The sequence below is a fragment of the Fragaria vesca genome, linkage group LG2 (assembly GCF_000184155.1).
Source record: "Fragaria vesca subsp. vesca linkage group LG2, FraVesHawaii_1.0, whole genome shotgun sequence".
Taxonomy (NCBI): Eukaryota; Viridiplantae; Streptophyta; class Magnoliopsida; order Rosales; family Rosaceae; genus Fragaria; species Fragaria vesca.
Window position 1 is genome coordinate 23653182 of NC_020492.1, and position 1253 is coordinate 23654434.

Below are 1253 nucleotides of genomic sequence, written 5' to 3' on the forward strand. Positions count from 1 at the left end.
TTCCAGTTTCTGGCGAGATCGACTTTGTTTGAAGTTTTGGGTGATCTCGCCGGAAAACCGGAAAAGAATGGACTCGCCGGGGAGGGAAAGTGGTCGGGGACGCTGCTGGAGTCTTCTGGGGTGGAGGCGCGCCGTCGCCGGAGGGTGGAGACGGACGGACGTCCGCACTTTAAGCCGAGTGCGGACGTCCACTTCATATCCTTCCTGATGTATATGTATATATATATATATATGTGTGTGTGTGTTTATGTAAGTTACAGTAAGAGTTCCTGTTGCCTTCTTTTTGTACTAGAATCATTTCTTGGACAACCGGGCAGCTCATTTGAGCTTGGACCAGCAACTTGAAACTACTTATTTGATTTCCTTTACTTGAAACTACTTTTTTGAAACCGCACAGGCATCTAGTAATCTTTGTATATTTCCAGGTTTCTTGTGTGGAAGTAAATGCCTTGATGAAAACTTTCAAGATGAAGCCTCTTATGTTTCCGGTACGTTTCTGTTGCATTTATTGTGTTTAATGTTGCGTCTGTTGTTTTGCTCTATTTGGTAAATGGTAGTAGGGCAAAATTACATGTTAGCTCTTCTTCTCCCTGAATCCTTCCAAGCGTAGACAGTTGAACCCATTACTCCTCTCTTCTAAAGGGTAGCTTTTAATCACATATGAGAGTGCGTCTCTTTGTCATGGTATGACACTAGCATCTTGCTGTCAGAAAGCATGGTTTTTTACAATGCTCTTGGTTTACTTATGTTAATTCATTCTGTGGTTGAGTGTCTGCTTTCATGTGGTGAACTTGAAAGCAATACAAAACTTTTAAAAAGTCTCTGTGGAGTATCCATTGGTGACTGTCACATGTATAGCCTTCAATTGTCTGAAACACCTGTTTTCAGGTAGAAAAAGTCTGATGTTAAAATGTTAAATTGCTAATATTTTCTTTTTTGTGTGTTTAAAACCTCACCACTCCCCTCCCTTGATGGGACTCGAACCCACGACTTTCTATCTGAGAAATCATTCTCTTGCTTAAAGTGCTAATTCTTAATACTATATATTAAGTGCGCTCGGGTGAAGCGCACGTGCGTAAGTGCTCACGGAGCTCCGTTCGCCACCGTCCGGCGCCGACGACGGCGCGCCTTCACCCCAGCGGACTCCAGCAGCGTCCCCGATCACTTTCCCTCCCCGGCGAGTCCGTCGAATTCCAGTTTTCCGGCGAGATCAACCCAAAACTTCAAATAAAGTCGATCTCGCCGGAAACTGG

General features: G+C 44.3%; 1 protein-coding gene across 1 annotated transcript in view; it reads left to right on the plus strand.

Annotated features, from left to right (window-relative positions):
* Window positions 1-1253, plus strand: part of LOC101298087 — a 15182-nt gene that overhangs the window by 4500 nt on the left and 9429 nt on the right. The window contains exon 7 of the mRNA XM_004291366.1: window positions 426-488. Coding sequence (XP_004291414.1) covers window positions 426-488 — 63 coding nt within the window. The remainder of the gene's footprint in view (window positions 1-425; window positions 489-1253) is intronic.